This window comes from Camelus dromedarius, chromosome 1 (assembly GCF_036321535.1).
Source record: "Camelus dromedarius isolate mCamDro1 chromosome 1, mCamDro1.pat, whole genome shotgun sequence".
NCBI lineage: Eukaryota > Metazoa > Chordata > Mammalia > Artiodactyla > Camelidae > Camelus > Camelus dromedarius.
Window position 1 is genome coordinate 93,848,732 of NC_087436.1, and position 23,511 is coordinate 93,872,242.

General features: G+C 38.3%; 1 protein-coding gene across 1 annotated transcript in view; it reads right to left on the reverse strand.

Moving 5' to 3' along the window:
• Positions 1–2,121, reverse strand: part of NSUN7 (NOP2/Sun RNA methyltransferase family member 7) — a 37,860-nt gene extending 35,739 nt beyond the window's left edge. The window contains exons 1-2 of the mRNA XM_031435556.2: positions 1,731–2,121; positions 781–1,184 (exon numbers count right to left, since the gene is read on the reverse strand). Of these exons, the coding sequence (XP_031291416.1) occupies positions 781–1,093 (313 nt within the window). The 5' untranslated portion in view covers positions 1,094–1,184; positions 1,731–2,121. The remainder of the gene's footprint in view (positions 1–780; positions 1,185–1,730) is intronic.
• Between the last annotated feature and the right edge of the window lie 21,390 nt (positions 2,122–23,511).

Here is a 23,511-nt window from a genome sequence, read left to right on the forward strand (position 1 = left end):
AACCAATATAAACCTTATAGTTTTTATCATAATGTATAGCTAGTACAAAACCAGCAGTCTCCAGGCCCTTTAACTGCTCTCATAGGAACATTATTTGGTTCTATACTAGAGTCAACTCCATACTCAGAAGCTGATAATTGGCCATCATTGAAGAAATCTGAAACATTACACCTCAAACCCCGGAGGCAATTAGGAAGGGAACTTCTACAAAAGTTTAAAGTAATAACTTTACAAGTTTCCAAAATTAAAGCAAATGGCCATGAGTGGGATCATCTGATTTGGGGCTGATTTAATTTTGATATTCATTTTTAATATAATGCACCTTTCTTCTTTTTCCATCTCTGTTCCTCTCCCCCCACCCTCTTACTGATTTTTATATTTATATTTATAAAAGTTCATATACTAAAATACAACAATGTTAACACAGAGAATGGAAAGAAATACCCAAGGAAAGGGAAACTGTAACTATTTGGAATGGATTCTTGTTCTTCCTGCTAATGGAGTTGTTTGCTTGTTCAATTTAATGACTGTGCATTATACCCATCTAAGGACAAGCCACGGTGCTAGGCACGGGAAATCTGCAGTGAAAAACAGTTCCGGCCTGGAAGGGCTTGTTTCGCTGGAACTCTCCTAATGCCTTAACATTTGCAACTGACCAGAGATATTCATAAGCCTAAAAACAAAGCCTGGCATGTATTGGGGGGGTGGGGGGCAGGATGCACTCCACAAATTCTCTCCTTATTTCCTTACTGCTGATCTTTTAAAATTGGTACTACTCACATTTCAGGGCACTGAACGCCAGCTCGTAGGACAAACGCTGAAAGGATTCATCCTCAAACTCGGTCGAGTACGGCAGGGGTTCATTCCCATACTTTATTAAGACTTTCCCTGGTGACTTTTCGACTCGAATACCCTGAAAGATGTTCGCTGCCATAACGTAAACGGAGTCCGGATAGCCAGTTTTTTCGGGTAAACCAGCTGCGTTTTTCCCGCTGGATGCTGTGCCACCTGACAGCTCCAGGGAAGAGAGCTGGGAGGGATCCTCGGTAGCTTTTTCTTCCGAAAACTCCAGTTCACTTGCGGAGTCAAGCATGTTTGCCCCTTGACTGTCGTAGGTAACTCAAGCTTAAATTACAATTCAGATGTTCCAGAAAATGGTTTTCCTTGTACCTTAAGCATCGTCTCTGTGAACAGAAAAGGTTATCTCGGTAAATCACTGTATCTGCAGGACCACACTTGGTGGCCCTCCTCGTGCCTCCTTAAAGACTAGGAGGTGGCATTTACTAGCCGATCCCGAGCATCGCACACTTCTAGCTGGACAAGCCCCAACTACACCTCCACACACTCACAAAGGGAGAGAGGTGGAGTCGGCTGGTGAATCGCCTCCGAAGCCACGAGAGACGAGGTCAGTTTAAGGGCAGGGCTCCCCAATGAGCCGCGAGGGGGGCCCCTCGGGCGCTCCTTTCGCTGCCTCCCGGGAGTCCTCCCTTACCCCAGAGGGCGGATGTTCCGCGGGGCTTTGGGGACAGAGACGCGGCAGTCGCTGAACTTCGGGCACCTGTGGCTGGTGTCTGAGACAGCGCCCTCGGGAGTCCCGGGACGGCGGGGCTGCGGTGGCGGCCCGCGCAGGCGGTTTAGTTCAAATAAGCCTCTCCCACCCGCCGGGGTCGGGGCAGGGGGGTCGCGACCCCGGCGCTCGCTTCGCTCGGGTTCCCAGAGGGAGGACTTGCCTCAGGGCTTCGCCCGGCCACCCGCGGTCGCCCTTGAAGGAAGCGGCGGCGGAGCAGGGTGGAGCGCGGGGCTGTTGGGCCCGCCGGCTCCCTCCTCAGAAAGGTAGGCCTCCCCCGCCTCTCGCAGTCCGTCAGCCAAATACCCGGGTCTCCATGGCAACCAGGAGCAGTGGAGGGGCGGGGTAGCGGGGAATGCCGCCTGAGGGCAATTCCCGCGGGATTTGGCCGAAGTGTACTTTCTGTCAGCTTTTTCTCCTTTCTTCACTGGGACACGTGTGCCAGCCCCTCCTCGGGTCCAAGGGCCCTTGCACAGTTGGCCCCTGCCGTCCTGAGGGTTCTCGACTTCCTCAGAATCACAGGTGGCCCCACTTCCCCCAATATATCTCCTATGGCCTCCTTGAAAGCAAGAATTTTTTTATTGCCGACAACACCCAGCTTAGCGGGTTTAGCTGAGGCACAGGAAATTTAAAACAGACGAGCGTAGAGCTACTGAAGAAAAGGAAGAGTTGAACCGACTTTATTTCCACGCTTTTTAGAAAAGTGGATAACACGTTAAACAGGCTCTTCAGAGCAAGTTGTGTAAAGGTCTTGCCCAAGTTAAGACCGCTTCCCTCCTTTCCAGGAGTTGCCTGCGAAGAAAGTTGTTGCTGAAATGGGCCTACAAACGATCAAATTCACCCCACCCCCCAAGTTATGAGGTGGAACTGGGAATATGTATAAACCTCCCCAAAGGGTTTCAACATGACTGCTTTAATTTTTGAGAGCCCTGGAGTGAAGTCTGCATCCTAATGCATCAAAGAAAAATCAGCTGAGCTCATTTTTCAAGGTAGTGGAAAAATACTTTCTTAATTTCTAGAATAAAACCAAGTGACAGATTTAAATTTTCCTGTTGCGTTTATGTGCATTTTAAGCACTTCATTGATAGCCTTTTAACCTGTTTTGTTATCTTTAAAGTGCGTGTTTTAAAACTAAAAAGGAAAAGATTGCCTTTTTTCCTCTATGATATACCATTCGTATTTCTACTTTGAAACTTCTCCAGATTTCAATAGATCTGGTAGTCTAATGATTTTTAATGCCAGTCGGAATATCTAGAGCCTTTTTATATAGGCTGGAATTTTTCTTGCATTAAAATTCAACAAGCTAATGCAAATGTGAATACGTAAAGGTCATGAAATGAAATGTAACATGTATGTACTAAACATTTCTTGCCTGGTTCAGAAGAGTCTTTTGTAAAATAGAAATGGATTGTGGAACTTGACAAATTATGTTTCAAGTTTTAATTTTTAAAAAATCATTAAATCATTTAAAAAATCAATAAAATAGATCTAATATCCATTTAAAAGAAAAAAAAAAAAAACTACTAGATATTTGGTCTCCATTTTCTCCACAAGGCAAAAAACCGAAGACTGAAAGTTGAGTGAAGTTCTTCTTTTTCGAAAAGGATCAAAGTCCCAAGAAAATCTTAGAAATGCAAGCCCCAATCTCAGCAAAAATCTTGCTAAATATACCTTAAGAGTTAAATAACCCTAGAGAACCTATTGGCTACTGGTTAGGAATCTCAGATTTTGTCCAACTACTTTGTAGAAGTGGTCCAATCTGGAAAAAAACAATTTACATATACACTAAGATCAGTTATGGACACTCAGGGATTCTGAATTGTGTTCTCCAGTCCTTCCTCAATATGTTAAACAGGAAGGGATAAACTTTGGCATTTGATAGACATATCTGTGTAACTGTAGGCAAGTCCTTAATATCCATCCCTCAGGCTCAGTTTCTGGATCTGTGAGGTGGAGTTAGTAATGCCTACGTTTGAGGTTGTTTGTGAGGCTTTAATGGGATGATGTGTGTCAAGAAGAGTGTCTGGAAAGTAGTAGCTTAATAATTGTTCATTCCTCCTTTCTACCTCCAGAAGTTTTATTTATGAAGCAGCTTCTTAAATCTTTTGATCCTACAAGGTATGAGATTACAGAGAAAGCTAATCTGCTGAACTAGCATCTGAAAGACATTTACTGGAGTCCATGTACTTGGCTTGTTTATAAATACTTAATAGATATTTTTGAGGTAGACTAGTATAGTTCTGTGGTTTTCAGCTTTCAAGCACCTGAAACCCTTGTTAAAAATGCAAATTCCTGGAGCCCATCCCTAGAGATTCTGACTTTATCTGTAGTGGAACCCAGGAGTTTGCAGTTTTAGTAGGTAACCCAGGTGATTTTGATGCAGTCAGCCAAAACACCACAGAACTGGAAGAATTCTGGTATGATTCAAAGACTACTGGTTCTAATTCCACCTCTGTCCCTGACTTAGAAAAGTCCTCTAGCCTCTCTGGATTCTGTTCCCTCTCGTACAAAGCAGGTTAATTATCCCAGCTTATTTTGCATGTGAGTTGTGAGACTCATCTTCTTTTCACTCTCCAGCATACCTACCATGCAATATCATCTTGTCTACCAGAAAAAGTCCATACCTTTCAGCAAGGCAGGCAGGGTCTTCTGTGATCTGGCCCTTGTTGGCCTTTTCAGCTTCATTGTTTGGCATCCTAAAGTCATTCCTTAAACAACTTCCATATCTTTACACATGCTATCCCCTCAGTCTTGAAAGCGCTTCCCTTTTTGCCCACCTGGTGAACTCCTATTCAATCTTTGAAACTCAGTGCAAGCATCACCTTTTATAAAACCTTCCTTGTGCTTGAATTAGGATGTAAATTTAGCCTTTGCAACAGAGACTCAAAATAACCACTGGCTTCAGTAAAACAGAAGTTTCTCATATAAAGTCCTGTTGGCGTAGTAGCTCTCTTCCTTGTCAGGGACTTGTCAGGCACCCAGACTCCTATTTTAGGCTGCACCTGAAGCATTTGCCCTTGTCAGCTTAGTCCAAGATGGTTTACCACTATGTCCATTTCCAGCCAGTGGTTAGGGGAATAAAGAGGAAAGGAAGGACTCACCTGTTCCTTTCAAGGACATGACCTGAAAGGTGCACACATAACTTTTGCTTACATTTCATTGGCCAGAACTTAAGTCACATGATGTACCTAGAGCAAAAAGGGTTGGTAAATGTGTCCAGCTAAAAGTCAAGGGAACTACTGCTAGAGAAGAATGGAAGAATGGATATTGGGGAGCTATTAGTGGCAATCTACTACAAACCTCTACCCCCTGACCCCATCACCCACCAATTCACTCACTTCCATTATTCTCAATGTCAAGTGTTCCCTACTCTATGTTCCATAACATTTTGTGCATCATATATGCAGTCATTCATTAATTTAACAGGTATATATTAAATTCTTACCATGTACCTTGCACTGTGCTCAGCCCTGGAGGTTAAAAAAAAAATGAATGTACAGAAATGATCATGGACCTTACCCTCAAGAAATTAATGGAATGGATACACTTGTACTTTAGCACCCTTCAATTTTTATTATAAATATTTATGTACATCTCTGTATTCTCTCTCCTTTTGCCATCTTTCTACTCATACAATCTGAACAATACACACACTCTAAAATAGTTTTATTATATTTTTTAAATTTTATTATAAACCATATCTTTTTATTTCCAGGTGCTTTTTATTCCCAGAAAGAGCCAAATATCACTCTTTCACATACACACACATGCACAGAAGATTATAAATGTGAAGGTGTCTTAGGGGTCATGGTGTATTTTATTATGCATCACACAGCACAGAATACAGTCTGCTGGAAAATGTGAGGTAAAAGCTAGCTATAAACTTGAAAATATTATCTTTTAACATATAATTAGAGGAGCTCTTGGGTTTTTTTTTTTTTTTTTTTTTATGATAGATCAATGTAAGTGACAACTCACTGTGTTAAAAACAAGATTTGTTGAGTCTCTTTCCCCAAAGTAAAGCTCAGGCAAACAGTTGTGGGTTAGTAAATTCATGGTTACTATTTACTCTAATCATGTGTATAACCCTGCCTCCTTGCCTCTTACTCCTGGTTTATGGGCTCATTGTGGACTTAAAGTATTGGCTGGGAGAGCCAGAAGGAAGCATATCAAATCTCAGTGAGCACTGTACAAAAGTAACCGTAGAGATAGGTGTGTGGATTCAACTGTTATGAAAGCGAGTAGGAAAAAATATAGTCTTTGTTTAAGTTGCACCCTGTAATATGATCAGAACATTAAATCAGAGATGGTGTAGAAAATTAAAAGTTAGTTACCTGGAGCTCTCTGCCAAAGTAAGTAAAAGGAGAGATTCTCCTTCCCCAGAGGGTAGAGTATTTGAAATATTTTTAAATTAACATTCCTTGCATTTGACTAGAGTAGCTCCTGTATTGTTAGCCAGGTGGGTATTCAAAACACATTTGCTTACTTGCTTCAGTTTGATCTGGACACACAAAACTGTTCAGTTCTACTGAATTTTGTCATTATAGGATTGTAAAAAGTGTATGAAACAAGGAATTTTAACTCGTGTTCTAAACATCATGATGCAATTTTTCATTATTGCTACTTAGAAATAATACAGTTTTCTTTACAACAGCTCTTTTTTTTAATAGACTATTTTTTTTTTAGAGCAATTTCAAGTTTACAGCAGAACTGAGCAGAAAATAGAGAGTTCCTACATAGCCCTCCCCACCCACACATACACATTCCCCTACCTTAAACATCCCTCATCAGTGTGGCGTATCTAGTACAAGCAATGAACCAACCTGGGCACATTATTATCAACCGAAGTCCATAGTCTACATTAGGGTTCATTCTTGATGTTGTACATTCTACAGGCTTTGACAAATGCATAATGACATGTAGCCACCACTATAGTATCATACAGAGTAATTTCATTGCCCTAAACCCTTGTGCTCCATCTATTCATCCCTCCCTCCCTCTCTCTCCCCAAACCCCTGGAAACCATGATCTTTTTATTGTTTCTGTAGCTGTGCATTTTCCAGAATATCATTTGGTTGGACTCATAGTTTGTAGCCTTTTCAGACTGGCTTCTTTCATTTAGTAATATGTCTTATAAGTTTCTTCCATGTCTTTCATGGCTTGATAGCTCTTCTTCTTTTTCACTGCACATATATTTTTTAATTTACATATATGTACTGTTCATTGTTTCTGAGAATGTTTAGAGCTTTAGCTTTTTTAACTTATATCGTTATCAAAGGAATAAAACCAACCACAAAATAAAAATTAATTCAAAAACGTACATACACCTTGCTATTAACAGCAACATTATTTATAATCGCCAAGATATGGAAGCATCCTAAGTGCACATCAGTAGTTGAATAGATAATGAAGATGCAGCATACATATATGTAATGGAATACAACTCACTCATAAGAAAGATACTTTGCCATTTGCAGCCCTTCATTCACTTTTTTTTTCACTGCAAAAACCAGAATTTTATAAACGGCATAAACATTTGCATTACATCAAAAACAACAAAATACCTAGAAATAAACTTAACCAAGGAGGCTACCTATACTCCGAAAGCTGAAATGACACAAAGAAATGGAAAGATTTCTCGTGCTCTTGGATTGGAAGAATCAACATTATCAAAATGGCCACACTACCCAAAGCAATCCACAGATCCAACACAACCTCTGTCAAAATACTCAAGACATTCCTCATAGAACTAGAACAAACAATTCCAAAATTTGTAAGGAACCACAAAAGACCCCGAACAGCCAAAGCAATCTTTTGTAGGTCTTTGTTTTTTTCTCTTTCTTCTTTTTGTTATCTTTTCTTATGGTTTGATGACTAGAGAAGGTGCTTTAACATTTGTTGTAAAGCTGGTTTGGTGGTGCCGAAATGTTTTAGCTTTTGTTTATCTGTGAAGCTTTTGATTTCTCCATCAAATCTGAACAAGAGCCTTGCTGGATAGAGTATTCTTGGTTGTAAGTTTTCACCTTTCATCACTTTAAATATATCGTGCAACTCCCTTCTGGCCTGTAGAGTTTCTGCTGAAAAATCAGCTGATAACCTTATGGGAGTTCCCTTGTATGTTATTTGTTGCTTTTCTCTTGCTAATTTTAATATTTTCTTCTTGTCTTTAATTTTTGTCAATTTGATGACTATGTGCCTTGCTGAGTTCCTCTTTGGGTTGATCTTGTGTGGTACTCTCTGCGCTTCTTGGACTTGGGTAACTGTTTCCTTTCCCAAATTGGGGAACTTTTCAGTGAGTATCTCTCCAAAAATTTTCTCAGGTCCTTTCTCTCTCTTTTCTCTTTCTGGGACCCCTATAATGCAAATATTAGAGTGCTTCATGTTGTCCCAGGGTTCTTTTAAACTAACCTTTCCTTTTTCTTCTTTTTTCTGTTTTCTGTTCTGCCATAGTGATTTCTGCTAATCTGTCTTCCAGCTCACTGATCTGTTCTTCTGCCTCATTTAGTCTATTCTTGGTTCCTTCTAGTGTGTTATTCATTTCAGTAATTTTATTCTTTAACTCTGTTTGGGTATTCTTTATATTTTCCAACTCTTTGCTAAAGACTTTGCTCTGTGCATCTGTACTCCTCTTGAGTTCTTTGAACATCTTCACCATCATTACTTTAAACTCTTTCTCAGATAAATTGCTTATCTCCTTATCAATTATTTCTTCTTCTGGGATTTTATCTTGTGCTTTGGCCTGGGAGATATCCCTTTGCTGCCTCATATCATCTATCTTTCTGTATATTTGTGGATTCCTTCCATAGGCTTTGGAATTGTTGTTTTCTTATTTCTAGTATCTGCTCCTGGTGGATGAGGCTGGACTAGAGGCTTATGTAGGGTTCCTGGCAGGAGGAGCTGGTGCCTGCCCTCTGCTGGGTGAAGATTGGTCCTGGACCTTTGGTGGGTAGGACCCGTCTAGAGGCCTTTGTGGCTTGGGAAGTCTGCTGTTGGGTGGGGCTGTGTTCCCACTCGGTATGTTGTTTGGCCTGAGGCTTCCCTAAAAGCTGTTGAGTGGGGCTAGGTCTTGGTGCTAATGATCCAATCAAGATGTCAGCCTCCAGTAAAGCTCATGTAGATGGACACTCCCAGAATGTCCGCCACCAGCTTTTATGTTCCCTGGGTGAGCCGCAGCCATCCCCTACGTTCCCAGAAGACCCTCCACATCCAGCAGGCAGGCCTGGCCCAGGTTCCTATGAAATCACTGCCTCTGCCCTTGGACCTGGCGCACATGAGATTCTGTGTACACTTCCCAAACGAATGGAGTCTCTGTTTCCTCCTGTCCCATGGGGCTCCCAGCATCAAACCCTGCTGGCCTTCAAAACCGGATGTCCTGGGGTCTCCTCTTTCCAATGCCAGAACCTGAGCTGGGGAGCCTGACATGGGGCTTAGAGGTCTCACTCCTGTGGGAGGGCCTCTGTGACTTAACAAATCTTCAGCTCGTGGGTTGCCCACCCGAGGGGTATGGGGCCCAATTATATCGGGAGCACGCCCCTCGTACCGTCCTGCTGTGGTTCCCTCTTTATGTTTCCAGTTGCAGAAGATATTTTTTGCCAGGTTCCAGTCTTTTCTTCGGTGGTTGGTTGGCATTCAGTTGTGGTTTTGTTGTAGTCAGGAGGAGAGGCGAGCTTGTGGTCCTACCACTCAGCCATCTAGACCGGAAATCTTTACAATTCTTTTCCTTATTCTTTTTTATTTGGTAAAGCTATCTAGTGTCCCATTGTAGACCTAAGCTATACCCAACTTGGAACTTTGGGACAGTAAGGCAGGCATCAGGAACCCTTTTTGTCTGGGGGTCCTCAGGGCCTTATGGGTAAGGTAAGATGTATTTGGAGACTGATAGATACTGAAATATTCTATTCCAGAGAATGGATAGATACCCACAAAGGCAAGAAACGCACCCTGAGATAAATGAACATCATCCTCTGATGCTGGGTGGGAGTTGGTGTGAAGGAATACTTTGTTTAGGGTAGCATTACTCAAGTGTTTTCTTGCCTAGACCTTGTGGAAACTTGTCCCAAACAACTTGAAAAGGAGATAGTAAGTTAACAGTGCAAAGATCCCTTTGGGAAAATCAAAATATGATTATGCGTTTTTTAACTCAAGACCATCAAAGATTAGCCAAAAGGACCATAGCCACTTGCAGAGTGGGGAAAAACATCTTTAATTTGGAAGCATCAGAAGACTGGGATGAAGCAAAAAGTCTTGAAGGGTGGGGCAAGTGGAAAGGAATACAAGTCCAGAGAAAGCAGTTCAAAGAAAGCACCATTAGGAATATCACTCTGAGATTTAGAAGCCAAAATAGACAACAGCAACTAAGGACCAGTCTGAGTTACCTAAGATGCAAAGGGAAAAGAGGCTTCTAGAGACATTATCCCAGCCTTTTGTGGCCCAAGAGAAACAAGAGTTATAAGAGACAAACTGTTGTAATAGATTGCACCAACACAGTAGTTTCCCAGAGTTGATCATTCAGGCATCACGTTCATGAGTTATTTTTCTACATCCATACACTACCATTTATGTTACCTACTCAATATTTTATTTTAATGCAGAATCATGGTTTTACTTAAATAGAAAACTGTAAATCAAAAGTCATCATTTTCCATAAATGAAAATAACCACAACAAAAGCAAAATAACACCATTAAATTCTAGCTAGAGAAGGTTGTACCAAAGCTCCAGCTTGAAGTTGACTGTTCTTCGTTAAAAGGGAGATGGGCCATGTTAGAGAGGTGTTAAACACCAGTATAAAAATAAGACTTTTCTCCTTGACGAAAGGAGTGAAAGAGAATTGGATAAAGCAGATTCCTCATTGTGTATTTAATTGTTATTTAACACTAGGTTGGCATACCATCTTGTATACCTTTGATGGTGCTGGCCCCACACCTGGGGAAACACCATATTAAGATATTTGACTTCAATAATTAGTTAGAGAAACAATGCTTCTTCTGAAACAAGAGGGAAAAAATATAAGAAGTTCAGAACTGGAAAAAAAAATTAAAAGGATCTCATGTCACAGATGAATTCAGTCCACTTACATGGAACAGTTGTGAGAACTTTGAAACTAAAAAGAGTCAAAAGACCTGGTTTTTAGTCCTAATGGCATGAATTATTTGCATAACCCAGTTACTATTTGTTTCTTGATATGTTCAAGTCTGTGATTTATTTACTAAGAAAAAAGTGGAGAAGGATTTGAAGAGACTGAGAAATATTGGCAATTTATAGGGGAAAGATATTTATTTATTTTAATATTTACTTAACAATATATACTTAACATATCCATTTAAAAGTTTATCAAAAGAAGGCAGAAATGGAGGAGTAAAAGAACAGAGAAATAAGACATACAGAAAACAAATAGAAATATTGTTGATATAAATCCTACCTAATCTGTAATTACATTAAATGTAAGTGGATTAAATGCTCCAATTAAAAAGCAGAGGTTAGTAGAATGGATTTGAAAATCCAACTATAAGCTGGCTACAAGAGACATATTTAGATTCAAAGACATAAATGGATTGAAAGTGAAAGGATGGAAAACTACAGCCTTGCAAACCAGAACCAAAAGAGAGTTTGAATGGCTATATTATTATCTAACAAAATAGACTTTAAGACAACATTTGTTTCTGAAATACTGTTTTCTTAGAAAATAAATTATAGACCTGAACATAGTGAGACATTTTGGCATTGGCAAAGGGTTAATAAAATGGTGGCATATCTAAAAATTCTATTGAATCGATGATTTCACTGGGAGCACTGTGTGTGCATTTTGGGTCAAAACAAAGCTCATGTCTCAATGTTAGAATATCCTAGCAAATCAGATGGCATGAAAGAGGTAAAGGTTTATATAATTTTTATGGAGATCCTTGCCCTAATGCTCAGGATACATAATTTAAGTAGGTATGATATTCCTTTGTGAAATGTCAGTCACTTTATAGTGAAATTATACATGTTGCCTCAGCATTTAAATGCTTGAGCAAACATAAAAGAAAAAATATTAAAAAACAAACTTTTTTTCATTTTAAATCTAAAGGATTACGAAGAGGCATATGAAATGATAGGAAGGAGTATTTTATGTTTTAATATAAATAAAAAACTCTCATTCCTCCCTCATACTAACCCAACCACATCAGACCAATCAAACAAACACTCAAAATAAGAAAAACCCTGAAACAATAATGACTTCTCACTAGGTTTGACTATACTATCTTATTCTAAACTTAGATTTGGGGGGCCACCTGCTGGTAAATTGATGAGTTGTCTATAATTTTTTTTTGAATGAATGTTCAGCTAGGGTTGCCAGATAATTTGCACGATGCTTGGTTAAATTTGAATTTCAGATAAACAGCAAGTAATTTTTTAGCGTAAGTATGTGAAGACAGTACTTGCTCCATATACCAATGCTACCTTGTTTTAAATTTACAGTTATACTCTTTCAAGTGACTTAGAAAAGGTTTTCTTAAAATCCAGGTAGTATGATTATTTAGGAATATATTCATTGCTATACTCATATGCTCTAGCATGAAATGTTTGTCTTTATCTATTGCATTTATATCCACTCCTTATCATTTTTTACTTGCGTTCTTCTTCCTAGTCTGTGTATTTCTCTCCTGTTGCTACAGTCTGATATTTAAGGAATCTGGGTCAATTACAATTGATGAATGAAAAGCCAAAAGGGAATTCATTTCATTCTCTGTAGGCTCATTGCAGATTCTACTTATCTTTAAAAAAAAGTGAAAGGGATATACATGTATATTTTATTTTTGACCTTTAAAATTTTTAATTTATGTTTTGAATTGGTCATATATTCACATGGTTTTAAATTTTTTAAATATACAAGAGAATATTCAATGAAAAGTCTCTCATCTCATCTTTGACACAGAGACAACCAATAGGCTTTATATGATCTTTAGTCATCTTAAGGAAAGACATTATTTTAAAGTGAGAGGAGACAATAAGATTGTCTGAGGGGGAAATAAAAGTACTGTAGATGACAAAAGACATTTCTTTTCTCATATACTATAGTTTTCAATTGAATGGATCAATTTTATTTTGCCTGTGGAGCAAATAACAAGATGTATTCTCAAGTCTTGGTTGCATATGAATGATTGCATAATCCAATTCATTAAAAACCTTCATTATAAAATATCACAAGATGGAGATATTGCTCCATGAAAGTGGCACTGAAAGAGGGTGAATGAAAAAATCTTTTGTCTCCTTTTGGACATTTGAAAACTATCTTTCTTGTCTTCAGTCATTTGAGATAGTAGGAAACATTCGAAGGGCCTGTGTTCAAATCCCTTTTGAACACAGGTTAGTCTCTTTCTGCCTGTAATTCTGAATTAAATTAATCTCTTAAGAGCCTTAAGATCATCTGTAAATTCAGGCGTTGCACTTGTTACAAAGATTACATTAAAAAATAAATTTGAAATGGTGATGCCTTCCGACCAAAGCCACCAAGAATAAACCTACAGTTGAACAAGTTGGGTTTATCACTCATTGTACTGTCATTGTAAGGGAATGGGGAAGAGGAGGGTCTCTCAGTAAGAGGGTGTTAAAGAAAGGGCCTATTTTAGGATTTGGGCTGTGGTTGGGTGATTTATGGGAGGGTCCAGGAAGCAGGGTTGACCCTGGATTGAGTGCTGTTAGAATGCAGGGACAATTAATGACTGTGTATCTCAATATTTATTTATAGGGACGGTAGAGTGAGGTTAAATTCTAAAGGTAAAGGAATGGTACTGAATCCTATTAGCTGAAAACGGAGCCATTTGGGATTTTGTGGGTTGTACAGTGACTTTGTTTTTGTCCATGCCTAGACAAAATTATTAAGTGGTCTTGTTTTGTCTCACTTTCTCATGGCCCCAGAGTGACCTTGACTAATTCTGATGTTCTGTGAGATTGTTTATGTCCAACAGGAGAATAACTTGACCTAGCTGTGAGCTCCAGGCCAGCTTCTGAGCACACTCCAGCCTAGCTATAAGTTTAAAGTCAATTGCTGGATGTCAGGGGTTGCTTTTTTTCTTTCTTAGAAAGCACTGGCACTTAGTTGAAGCTCAATAAAACTTGGTTAGATCTGGATTGTATTAGAATTACTTGATGATGTATTGTTCTCCATCACTGGACAATGAACTTCTAGTGGACAGAGGTCATGTTTCATTCAGCCTTTTGCTCTCTCTCACATGGAGCAGGTGCTTAATACTACTGACAAGAAATGTCTTCATAGCTTTGCTCTTGGTACCTCTGCTTCTCTCTCCCTCCCTTCTATGTCCTCCTTCCCTTTTCTCTTAATCAGCTGTAGTAAACAAGAACGTATGAGGTTGATAAAGCCATGATTCTGTAGCGCAATCAGAATGATACTGCTTTAAGGAAGTCAGCCAAAATAGATACGTCACTTTCTATTCTCCCAAGTGTTTAAGGGGGTCCAAGTACAAGTACATAGTAGCTCTTATTTTAAATCTTGACTATTTAAAAAAAATTGTAATAAATAATCTTCACTATTTAAAATTCTCTTGCGCCCAAAAACTCTTAAGATCCTCCCATCTTCCTTCACCACAACTTCACATACTCCCCTCACTCTTCTCCTCTCTGCTTTGCACAGGGCCACACAACACACTCTGAAGGACCTGCTGCGTTTCTTAGGCTCTGGTTGGTTTTCTCTGGTTCTGTTTTCTTCTCAAAGAGTTGAGGTGGTGTGGGTGAGTTTTCATTACCTGTAATTGTGGACTAGATTTTTCAAATTAGCGTTCCTATAGAAAACAACAAAAAAATTTCTGGAAAAATATGAAAACGCCAATTAGATGCTTCAAAGATCTGACAAAATAGCAAGAAATAAAAAGGCTAAGAACCCAGAAAGGTGATCAGGGTACAGAATCTGCTTTTGTTCTGAGGGCATTTGTTCATTCTAGCAAATTTGAACCTTCATAGAGATGGCCTTTACAGGTGAGAAGGTCAGAAATGAAAGCACAGTATCTGCAGAAATGCAGTCTAGTAAGAGACCTTCCCCACAGCTGGGAGCCCAAAGAGCTACACCCTTAGGGTCAGGCTGAACCAGAAGTAAACAAGACATCAGTCAGACCTTCTGTGTGAGTTTGGGAATCTCATGTCTAGGACCTGTTGATTTCATACTGGTTGTGCCCAAAGGGAACTGGCAAAAATAAATGCACATCTTCTTTGGAGGAAAGAACCCTTCATCCAGGTCTCAAATTATTCCTACAAATAATATTTCAAGTACAATGGGCAGCACATCAAGAAAATGAAAGACACAAACAATGTACTGTAACAACAATGAAAAACCTTACCCATTCGAGTCTTAAAGAAATTAAAGTTTTAAAAAAGTAAGACCTCGTTATTTTGCGTAAGAAATGAAGTAAGCAGAGGGAGGTGGATATTGCTCTGTGGTAGAGTACATGCTTAGCATGCAAAAGGTCCTGGGTTCAATCCCCAGTACCCCAACTAAGTTTTTTTTTAAATAATAAAGTAAGTAAGTAAGCAAGCAAGCAAGCAAGTAGAGCTGAATGGCAGCAGATACGAAAAAGCTTCAGGGCTAAACCTTGGCTGCAATGTTATTAATAGTGATGCGTAGCTGAGAAAGAGGTGCTTAAGTGGAAATTGATTGTTCAGAGCAAAGTAGCTGTAGACCGAGGGAGTAAAAGCTCCCCTCCACTAGAAGCCAGTCAGATACAGACATCACATTTTAAAAGGATAATAACATAAACAAACTGAAACACTTCCAAAGGGTAATTGCATTGTTGAAGGGTGAGGAGTCTGAAAACTGACTGCTGAGAAATGGCTAAAAGATCTGAGGATTATTAATCTCCTGGAGCAGTCATTTTCAAATTCTTAAAGGAAAGAAGCATCTGATTTGTTCTGAATTGTTTCATTTGGCAAATAAACATAATGATGACAACTAGCACTTATTAACCACTTATTATGTACAAGGCACTACTAAACACTTTTACAGAAGTATTTATCATCAAACCTGACAATAAACCTGTGAGTTAAGCACTTTTATTACTAGACATAAAGTTTGGTAACTAGCCTGAGGTCATATAGATAGTAAGTTTTAGAGCTGGGATTCAGACCCAAGGAATCTAATTCTGAAATGTATACACTTAACCACTGGGCTGTGTTGTTACACTGACTGTTCATTCTACCCTTTTAATTCTCATGCCAACCTTACGAGATAGGTACCCCAATTTCTCCCATTTTAGAGATAAAGAAACTGATATTTGGAAAAGTACTTTCCCACGGTCACAAAGCAATTTTTTTCTCTTTTCTTTTTTAAGCAGCTTTGTTGTGGTAAAGTTGATACACAATAAACTGCACATATTTGAAGTGTATAATTTGATAAGTTGTGACTTATGGGTTTCTCTGAGAAAATCATTTAGCACAATCAGTATAATAAACTTATCCATCACCCCCAGAAGTTTCCTTGTGATCCTTAGGAATCCCTCCCTCTTCCGCCTCCTTGCCCTCCCTCAGCCCCAGGCAACTATTGATCTGCTTTCTGTCCCTGTAGATTAGTTTGCATTTTTCAGAACTTTATATAAATGGAATCTAACAATGGCTGAGCTATATTAGAGCCTGAAGCAAAAGGAAAAATCAGTCATACCAACTCTTCCTTTTTTTTAAAATTTTTGTTACTTCATTCAAGAATATTTTGCATTAAGTTTTATTTTTTAAAATAGTACATTAAAATATCATTTATCTTGATTACTGAGTTTCTTGGTACCTCCTTAAATTTTGAGCCAAACATAAGTGCCTCACTAGAATCACTTTATTTACCTTAGTCCTGACCCTGGATTTATATCCTTTTTTTTTCCTTTTTGACTGTTAATACGATAAATTATATTGACTGATTTTCAAATTTTTGACCACTCTTGTATTCTGCAAATAAATCCCACTTGCTTATGATGCATTATTCTTTTTTTATATATTAATGGATTCAATTTATGAAAATTTTGTTCTCAATTCTTGTTCCTATGCTCATGGGGGATATTGGTTTGTAATTTTCTTTGTCATAATGTTTTTCTCTAGTTTTTGGTATCAGAGTAACACTGTTCTCATAGAATTAGTTAAGAAGTATTCAATCCTCTTCAGTTTTTTAGAAGAATTTGCATAGAATTGGTATAATTTCTTATTTAAATGTTTAGCGGTGTACATCAATGGAGACATCTGGACCTAGAGTCTTTCTGTGAAAACCTTTTTTCATGACAGATTCCATCCTTTAAAAGATAATAGGGCTATTCAGGTTATCAGTTTCTTCCTGAGTGAACTTTTTTGGTTTGTGTCTTTGAAAAAAGTTATCAATTTCATCTAAATTGTTAAATTTATTAGAATAAAGTTAATATTCTCTTTATCATTTACTAGCTATAATACTTGTAGTGATGTCACCTCTCTCATTTCTGATGCTGGTAATTTGTATCTTCTCTCTTTTTTTCCTGTTTAATTTGATGAGATGTTTATCAATTTTATTGATCTTCTCAAAGGACTATCTTCTGGTTCCGTGGATTTCTTTCTTTTCTTTTCTTTTTTTTCTATTTCCTTGATTTCCACTCTGATCTTTATTATTTTCTTTCTTCTGCTTACTTTGGAATGAAATTTTTGGAGGCCTTGAAAGAGGTAAATATATTTTGCTAATGGGAAGAAATTGAATCATTTGGGTCCAGAAGGCAGACTGTGGTACCCAGCCTTCAAGATGGCCTTTAAAGATCCTTGCCTCTTGGTTTTTATGTCCTTGTAATAGTTCTCTGTCACATTGTATCAAGAGAGCTGTGAACCACATATGTGGAAGAAGTGATGCTATGTAACTTTCAAGGCTGGGTTAAGAACTACGTGACTTTTGCCTCACTCTTTTCCCTTTTTCACTGTCTCTGGGGGAAGCCAGCTGCCATGCTGTAAGGGCACTTACCAGTGCAGCAACCCAGAAAGAACTGAGGCCTCTGGCCAATAGCCGGAAAAAAATGAGGCCTCCTACCAATAGCGCCTGAGTGATATTTGAAGGGGATCTTTCAGCCCCAGAGAAGGCTTCAGTGATTGGAGCCCTTGTCACAACTTATGACGTCATGACAGACGCTGAGTCAGAACCACTGAGCTAAGCTTCTCTGGCATTCCTGATCCAAAGAAACTGCGAGATAATAAATGCTTGTTATTACAGATAATTATTATGGAGCAATAGATTGCTAATACACTTATCTTTGTTCCTCTGTACATAATTGTCTTTTTTCTTTTCAGCGTTTTCTCGTTATCCTTGGTTATTTATCCCTGGTGTAGTTTTCTTCATATGTCTTGTGCTGGAAGTCATTGAACCTATTGTATCTGTGGATTTATAGTTTTCATCAAACATGGAAATTTTTCAGCCATTGTTTCTCCAAGTACGTTTTATTCTCTAATCTCTCCTTTCTTTCAGTGATTCCAATTGTACATACTTTAGCTACTTGAAGTTTTTCTGTAAGTTCACTGATGCTCTTTTTTCGTCCCAGTTTTTCTCTCTGTGTTTAATTTTGAATATTTTCCTATTATAATGCTTTTACATTCCTCATAATGTCTAATTTGCCATTAATTTCAAGTGTATTTTTTAAATCTCAGGCATTTAAATTTCATCTCTAGAATTTCAATGTAGATATCAAAATATACCTTCCATTCTCTACTTAACCTGTTCAGTCTTTTCTCCAGTTTCTTGAACGTATGTTCCAATGTCCTTGTCTACTAATTATATCACCTGTGTCATTTTTAGGTTAGTTTTGATCTATTTATGTCCTCAGTATGGATTGTATTTTTCTGCTTCTTTGAATGCTTAGTAATTTTTTATTTGATACAAGACATTGTAAAATTTACCTTGTTGAGAGCTGAATAATTTCATAATTTTATAAATATTATAAGGAACTTGACTGAGTTATTCTGGAACTCAGTTAAGTTTATTGGAAACAGATCCTTTCAGCTCTAACTCTTAAGTTTATTTATCCAGGATCACAGCAGCATTTAGTCTAGGAATAATTTTTCCCCACCACTGAGACAAGACTCCTCCAGTATAATGTAAATTATGAAATTTTCTACTCTGGCTGTTAGGAACAGGGGCTATTTCTGGCCCTTAGTGAGCTCCAAGGACTGTTTACTCTTCCCTCTAATCCCTGCAGGTGGTTCTTTCCCTGACTCTGGGTAATTTCCTCACACACATTTATCGATCGGCACTCAACCAAAAACTAAAGGGGACCCTCTGCAGACCTCCAGAGTTGCCTCTCTGTGCTGCTCTCTCTGATCCTGGACTCTGCTCTGTTAATTCTGTGCCATCATTTGTTTCCCAGCTCTCAGAGATCAATGTCCTTGGTTGCCTAATGTCAATATCTTGAAGGCTGTTTTTTCCTACATTATGTTCAGTTGTTCAGTTGCTTCAGGTGGGAGAGTAAGTCAGGTCCTTGTTACTTCATCTTGACTAGAAACAGAAGCTGTCTTTAAAAAAAAAAAAGCATCGTGTTCTAAATCATTAGGTTACAGCACCTCAAACAACAAGAACAAACAAACAAACAAATAAACAAACATTAAGATAGTACCTGTCTTAGTTCAGGTGCTATAACAAAGTACCATAGACTAGATGGTCTATAAATGGAAATTTCTTTCTCAGAGGCTGGAAGTCTGAGATGAGGGTGCCAGCATGATCAGGTTCTGCTGGCTGCCCTTATCTGGGTGGCAGACTACTGACTTCCTGTTGTGCCCTCACGTGGTAGGGAAGAGAACCAAGTGAGCTAGTTCTCTAGCCTCTTCTTGCACAGGCACTTAATTACATTCATGAGGGCTCCACTGTCATGACCTAGGTATCTCCTGAAGTTGCCTCCTACAAATATTATTACATTGGGGGTCACATTTCACAATACAGATTTTTGGAGGACACAAACTTTCAGTCCATAACAACACTAAAAGCATATTTTGACTCAATATAGAGAATGCCTTACTGTAATCACAATTATACAAAAATGGAATGGTTTTCTTTTTTTTTTTTAACATTTTTTATTGATTTATAATCATTTTACAATGTTGTGTCAAATTCCAGTGTTCAGCACAATTTTTCAGTCATTCATGGACATATACACACTCATTGTCACATTTTTTTCTCTGTGAGTTATCATAACATTTTGTGTATATTTCCCTGTGCTATACAGTGTAATCTTGTTTATTATTCTACAATTTTGAAATCCCAGTCTATCCCTTCCCACCCTGCACCCCCCTGGTAACCACAAGTCTGTATTCTCTGTCTGTGAGTCTATTTCTGTCCTTTATTTACACTTTGTTTTTGTTTGTTTGTTTGTTTTTGTTTTTGTTTTTTAGATTCCACATATGAGTGATCTCCTATGGTATTTTTCTTTCTCTTTCTGTCTTACTTCACTTAGAATGACATTCTCCAGGAGCATCCATGTTGCTGCAAATGGCATTATGTTGTCGGTTTTTATGGCTGAGTAGTATTCCATTGTATAAATATACCACCTCTTCTTTATCCAGTCACCTGTTGATGGACATTTAGGCTGTTTCCATGTTTTGGCTATTGTAAATAGTGCTGCTATGAACATTGGGGTGCAGGTGTCATCCTGAAGTAGATTTCCTTCTGGATACAAGCCCAGGAGTGGGATTCCTGGGTCATACGGTAAGTCTATTCCTAGTCTTTTGAGGAATCTCCACACTGTTTTCCATAGTGGCTGCACCAAACTGCATTCCCACCAGCAGTGTAGGAGGGTTCCCCTTTCTCCACAGCCTCTCCAGCATTTGTCATTTGTGGATTTTTGAATGACGGCCATTCTGACTGGTGTGAGGTGATACCTCATTGTAGTTTTGATTTGCATTTCTCTGATAATTAGTGATATTGAACATTTTTTCATGTGCTTTTTGATCATTTGTATGTCTTCCTTGGAGAATTGTTTGTTTAGGTCTTCTGCCCATTTTTGGATTGGGTTGTTTATTTTTTTCTTATTGAGTCGTATGAGCTGCTTATATATTCTGGAGATCAAGCCTTTGTTGGTTTCACTTGCAAAAATTTTCTCCCATTCCGTAGGTTTTCTTCTTGTTTTACTTCTGGTTTCCTTTGCTGTGCAGAAGCTTGTAAGTTTCATTAGGTCCCATTTGTTTATTCTTGCTTTTATTTCTTCTAGGAGAAAATTTTTGAAATGTATGTCAGATAATGTTTTGCCTATGTTTTCCTCTAGGAGGTTGATTGTATCTTGTCTTATGTTTAAGTCTTTAATCCATTTTGAGTTGATTTTTGTATATGGTGTAAGGGAGTGTTCTAGCTTCATTGTTTTACATGCTGCTGTCCAGTTTTCCCAACACTATTTGCTGAAGAGACTGTCTTTGTTCCATTGTATATTCTTGCCTCCTTTGTCGAAGATGAGTTGACCAAAAGTTTGTGGGTTCATTTCTGGGCTCTCTATTCTGTTCCATTGGTCTATATGTCTGTTTTGGTACCAATACCATGCTGTCTTGATGACTGTAGCTCTATAGTATTGTCTGAAGTCTGGGAGAGTTATTCCTCCAGCCTCTTTCTTTCTCTTCAGTAATGCTTTGGCAATTCTAGGTCTTTGATGGTTCCATATAAATTTTATTATGATTTGTTCTAGTTCTGTGAAATATGTCCTGGGTAATTGGATAGGGATTGCATTAAATCTGTAGATTGCCTTGGGCAGTGTGACCATTTTAACAATATTGATTATTCCAATCCAAGAGCATGGAATATCTTTCCATTTTTTAAAGTCTTCTTTAATTTCCTTCATCAATGGTTTATAGTTTTCTGTGTATAATTCTTTCACCTCCTTGGTTAGATTTATTCCCAGATATTTTATTACTTTGGGTGCTATTTTAAAGGGGATTGTTTCTTTACTTTCTTCTTCTGTTGATTTATCGTTAGTGTAAAGAAATGCAACTGATTTTTGAACGTTAATTTTGTAACCTGCTACCTTGCTGAATTCTTCAATCAGCTCTAGTAGCTTTTGTGTGGACCTTTTAGGGTTTTCTATATATAGTAACATGTCATCAGCATATAATGACACTTTTACCTCTTCTTTTCCAATTTGGGTCCCTTTTATTTCTTTCTCTTGCCTGACTGCTGTGGCTAGGACTTCCAGGACTATGTTGAATAGGAGTGGTGATAGTGGGCATCCTTGTCTTGTGCCAGATTTTAGTGGGAAGCTTTTGAGTTTTTCACCGTTGAGTACTATGCTGGCTGTAGGTTTGTCATATATAGCTTTTATTATGTTGAGATATGTTCCCTCTATACCCACTTTGGCGAGAGTTTTTATCATAAATGGGTGTTGAATTTTATCAGATGCTTTTTCTGCATCGATTGAGATGATCATGTGGTTTTTGTCCTTTCTCTTGTTGATGTGATGTATTACACTGATTGATTTGCGTATGTTGAACCAGCCTTGTGTCCCTGGGATGAACCCCACTTGGTCATGATGTATAATCTTTTTTATGTGTTGTTGGATTCTATTTGCTAAAATTTTGGTGAGGATTTTGGCGTCTATGTTCATCAGTGATATTGGCCTATAATTCTCTTTTTTTGTAGTGTCTTTGCCTGGTTTTGGTATCAGGGTGATGGTGGCTTCATAGAATGAGTTTGGGAGTATTCCCTCCTTTTCAATCGTCTGGAAGAGTTTGAGAAGGACTGGTATGAGTTCTTCTTTGTATGTTTGGTAGAATTCCCCGGTGAAGCCGTCCAGTCCTGGACTTTTATTTGTAGGGAGGTTTTTAATTGCTATTTCTATTTCCTTTCTAGTGATCGGATTGTTCAAGTGTTCAGATTCTTCTTGATTCAGTTTTGGTGGACAGTATGTTTCCAGAAACTTGTCCATCTCCTCTAGGTTATCCAGTTTGGTTCCATATAGTTTTTCATAATATTCTTGTATGATATTCTGTATTTCTATTTTGTTTGTTGTAATTTCTCCATTTTCCTTTCTTATTTTGCTAATTTGTGCTCTCTTTTTTCTTCTTTGTAAGTTTGGCCAGAGGTTTGTCGATTTTATTTACTTTTTCAAAAAACCAGCTTTTGGTTTGGTTGATTTTTTCTATGGTCTTGTTAATCTCTATTGTATTTAATTCCTCTCTGACCTTTATTATTTCCTTCCTTCTGCTGCTTTTTGGGGCTTTTTGTTCTTCTTTTTCTAATTCATTCAGGTGGTGGGTTAAATTGTTTATTTGAGATTGTTCTTCTTTTTTGAGGAAGGCCTGTATCGCTATAAACTTCCCTCTTAGCACTGCCTTTGCTGTGTCCCATAGGTTTTGAGTGGTTGTTGGAATGGTTTTCCTTGTAAACTATTGTATTTCCTGTTACTGCAGATGTTAGCAGAGGTTATAGGAATTGTCTGGATGTTGTAGGATCAGCAAACCACAGCACACAAGCCAAATCTGTCTCACCACCTGTTTCTGACACAAAGCCATACACATTTTTTACCATATTCTGTATGGTGCTTTCATGCTACAGTGGCATAATGGAGCAGTTGTGACAGAGACCGTGCCCTTTAAAGCCTAAAATATTTACTATCTGGCCCTTTACAGAAAAAAAATTGACAAACTCTGTTTTAAAGCATCAGATATGGCTGAGGTGTCAAAATGACTCTTTGATCCCTTCCCAACTTGAGATTCAATGAGTCTGTGAAAACAGGGAATAAGTTTTGTTATCTAATGAGAATTTTGTATCTTCCTCTATCACATATCTGTGTTTATTTTAATATAGTATTCTCCTTCCCACTTCAATTCTTTGGGTAAAGATAATCCTCCCCGCGTACTCCTGTACGTGTCCTTTAGTTTTGCGTTTTTCCTCTCCGCTACCATGTCCTCCTTGTGATGCAGTACCAACTCCTACTACTTAATCTACTCTCCTTTTTTTTTTCTTTCCCCTTTCCCTCCCCTCTGTCTCTTCTCCCTTTC